Raw genomic sequence first — 3,552 nt, 5'->3', positions numbered from 1 at the left:
AAGAAAAAGAAATACATTTAGCTTGTTAGGCTTTATATATAATATGTTATTTTAATATGCTGCATTGAACTGTAACTAATGAAAAATAAAAAAAAATTAAATAGAAAGCTTGAAACTGAAATGGAATGAAATTCATACATATTAAGTGACTTAAGTGTGCAGAAATAATTATTATATACCTAAAAAACTCAAATGGTTATTGTTTGTCAACAATATTACCCATTTAAATCAGCTTCAAATAATTACGGCTGGCAGCCAAGGAAGTGATGTTTTCTTGCCAGCGTAGATTGCAGGCCTCAAATTGTGTTTCATTTCCATTCCAGACATCAAAGCGAAATTAATCAAGGAGGAAAATAACCAAGACAACCCCAAATCTGTAGTGCAAAACATTGAAGACGATTTTATTTTTGTCATTCACAGTTAACACAAGCAACTGCTTTAAGAACCTTTTCCAAACGACCCTGCCTTTCCTCCCCCAACAAACCCAAGAGCTTTCATCTCCAGCAAAGGAGCTCGAATTCATACGTTCCTTTCATTCCACGCTGATTGTACCTTGTATCTTGTTAAGTCATAGTTCCTGCTGTTGGCATTAAAAAAAGAATTGTTGTACATGCTCTAGATAGCAAGGCAGAAGGAACAGCAGAGACTTCAAGGGGACAACAGGATTTGGGAACAATTTGAGTATGACCACCCCATCCGCAATTCCTAAATGACGTCTGACTATCAACATGGCCATTTTGTAGAAATTTGGAGATATTTTACACCGTCTACTTGGCATCGTACAGCTCTCATTGCTACGGTCCACATACTCTCAGCTCGACAAAATCAAGTCTTATATTTACCCCCTCAAACTGATATGTGGTAGTCTAAGAATATATGTGCTTGAATAATAGAACAAAAACCAGTACATTTAAGCTCTACAGAATACTGTCAGTGTCTTATTGAGTATTTGGCACCGAGAAAGCAAACTTAGTAATAATATCCATTGAAGTGCGTAAAAGTGAGAGGGTAAAAGACAGATCATCCATACCATTATCAGTTACCTACTGAGTTTTGAGCAAATATGATGAAGGTTAGCATCGTCAAAGCGAATTACTTTACTTATGTCTGACTTATTTATTAGACTTATTTATTATTAGGATAAGGCTTCAAAATGGCCACTAGATCATCTAGATTTTACTTACGATGTTTTATAGAGATTACTGAAGGATAGGATTCATAGGTTTGACTAGACTTGGGTAATGATCAGGAATCTATGGCTGTTGTTTGTTTACGTTGCTTTATAACTTTTAAAAGCACTGGTAATACTTGAAAAGCTAAAGAGAAGAGGACAAAAAAATAAATAATTAAAAAAATATAAAAAACATGTCGAACCTTCCTCTCGTTGTGGCTGTATCATTTCTTGGATCCAGATTTAGTCTAGTCCAAGACTGTAACGGATTTTTTCCGTAATCAGTAACAACTTACAGTGCAGTTTAACCCAGAATCAAGTCTGGGATACAGGCCATCACTTTCAACATACACACACACACAAACAGACATTTTACACATACACACACCAGAAACATAGTAAAGATAAACATGATTTGAGCACATGAAAATGCACCTGACATGTCTGAAAGGTTAAACCTGATGGTTTTAAAAGAAACACTGACTCCTGCTTGGCACAAGACAACCATCCAACCGACCATCCACCTCCTGGCATCCAAGCACACACTTCAGCTCTGTGCGGGTGAGCTGTGAGGGTGTAAGCACTGTACCATTACTACAAATTAATCAACTTATATTGCTTCTAACAGCCTAAATGCAAAGTTTCCACGTGCTGCAACAGTTACTTGGTTAAAGGGAGCAGATAAATTAGCAAAAAACAACAAATAAAAGATGCAGCGGGGACATTTCTGGAGAACAACGCAGTGGGATTACTAAAAGACATTTTGTGACCACTTCTATATATGTCGGTATAGTCTATTCTATCCACTTGTCCCATCTTAGTGAGGGTTTTACTGATTTATTAGCTCCAAATCCTGTTGTCGGCTTGTGGAAATGGGACAGATAACACTGAAAATTGAAGGAGTCTTGCCTTACGGTCTAATAATCTAAATTCGCACATCTCTCCATCCTCTACCTCTCTCTCTTTCACCATTTTTCCATAACTTTAACTGTGCTCCTGATGACTTTCGTTATAGTCCATGATCCTTAACGGTTGCTGCCTGGGCCTCTCTGGGCATCTTGAGCCGAACGTGTCTCGGTTTTTGGCTCTCTGAGCATCAGGTTGGGTTTCTTTAGCAGATGTGATGAGTGTGAAGCTCTGCGCAGCAGTGGAGCTGGATGTACTCTTCGCTGTCGGCTCCACGCAGAGCTCAGTTTTCAGGCCCTGTGATAGGCCAGTGAGACGCGGAGGCGGGGCTTCATCCTCATCGCACTGGCTCTCGCTTTTGTTGCGGAATAGCTCTCTTGCACGCATACCCAGAAAGCTCTTGGCACTGGGGTAGGAGCCTACAGTGAGTGGGGTGTCAGAAGGTACCAAAGGTCCTGGGGGTCCCAGCGGGGAATGAGGACGGTGAGGGGGCGGTTCCACTAGAAAAGGTGGGGGAGTGTCTCGATTGCCGTTTACGGAGTTGGCCGGGGAAGAGCTGGCCATGGGCTGCGCTGGCGATAAATTGCTGCCATTGCCACGTGGAGACTGAGGTGACTTGCTGTCTTCTTTGGTGGCTGTTTTTACTGCACCATCCACCACTATGACACTGTGACACCAGAAACAACCAGAAAAAAAGTCACAATCGTAAGAACTTTATGTAAAAAAAAAAAAAAAGAGAGAGAAGAATGCAACAGAATGCATGATAATTATGTAATCCAAAAACAGACCCATTTATAACAGGCCACAAAAACAGGAAACAAATTAGTGTCCTATTTTTTATTTATTTATTTATTTTTTAAGTAATTAAGGCAAAAATGCAACAAGTTATTTGGAGAGAGAATTATTAGATGTTAGTCATATAACTATTACATAAAATTTACATAACCTGAAAAACAGCTAGTTTAAAAGCATGCAATATTTGAATGACAGCTTCATTTAAGCTAAATCGTACACATATACAGCACCAGTTAAAATATTTAACATTTAAATTTGTTAATTTCAAATCATAGTGTTTCCAAACTTTTGATAAATCGCACAATTTTTTTTTAGCAAAATGTATATTTTACTCAGAATTATTGCGCTCCTATTTGATGGCACTCTTGTCTGTTTAGCGTGCATGCGCGCAGATGCGCTCGTTGCTCTCACGTGCCTCGCCCACTCCTGACAGCAAAATGGATATGTTTGCATGACTTTCTAACATTTACAGATGAAAAATATACCTGTGACATGTCAGTTATGCACTGAGGAAAACACAACGTCTCAAATGCATTAAACAGCACAGATATATTCGCTGTTTGTCATTGTGGATCGATTTGATCCATGATCGACATTAAAGGTCCCCTGAAATGCTTAGAAACACGCAGCGTTACTCTGTGTTGACGTCATTTTAACTGAAACAGGAAGACAGGGCGGGA

General features: G+C 39.2%; 1 protein-coding gene across 1 annotated transcript in view; it reads right to left on the bottom strand.

Annotated features, from left to right (window-relative positions):
- Nucleotides 1-381: 381 nt before the first annotated feature.
- Nucleotides 382-3,552, bottom strand: part of tsc1b (TSC complex subunit 1b) — a 19,458-nt gene continuing 16,287 nt past the window's right edge. Inside the window, exon 22 of the mRNA XM_016512542.1 lies at nt 382-2,744. Coding sequence (XP_016368028.1) covers nt 2,156-2,744 — 589 coding nt within the window. The 3' untranslated portion in view covers nt 382-2,155. The remainder of the gene's footprint in view (nt 2,745-3,552) is intronic.

This window comes from Sinocyclocheilus rhinocerous, unplaced genomic scaffold, assembly GCF_001515625.1.
Source record: "Sinocyclocheilus rhinocerous isolate Xijiao unplaced genomic scaffold, SAMN03320098_v1.1 scaffold1136, whole genome shotgun sequence".
Lineage (NCBI taxonomy): Eukaryota > Metazoa > Chordata > Actinopteri > Cypriniformes > Cyprinidae > Sinocyclocheilus > Sinocyclocheilus rhinocerous.
The sequence above is the reverse complement of the archived record's forward strand: the minus strand, read 5'-3'. Positions and strand labels throughout refer to the sequence as shown.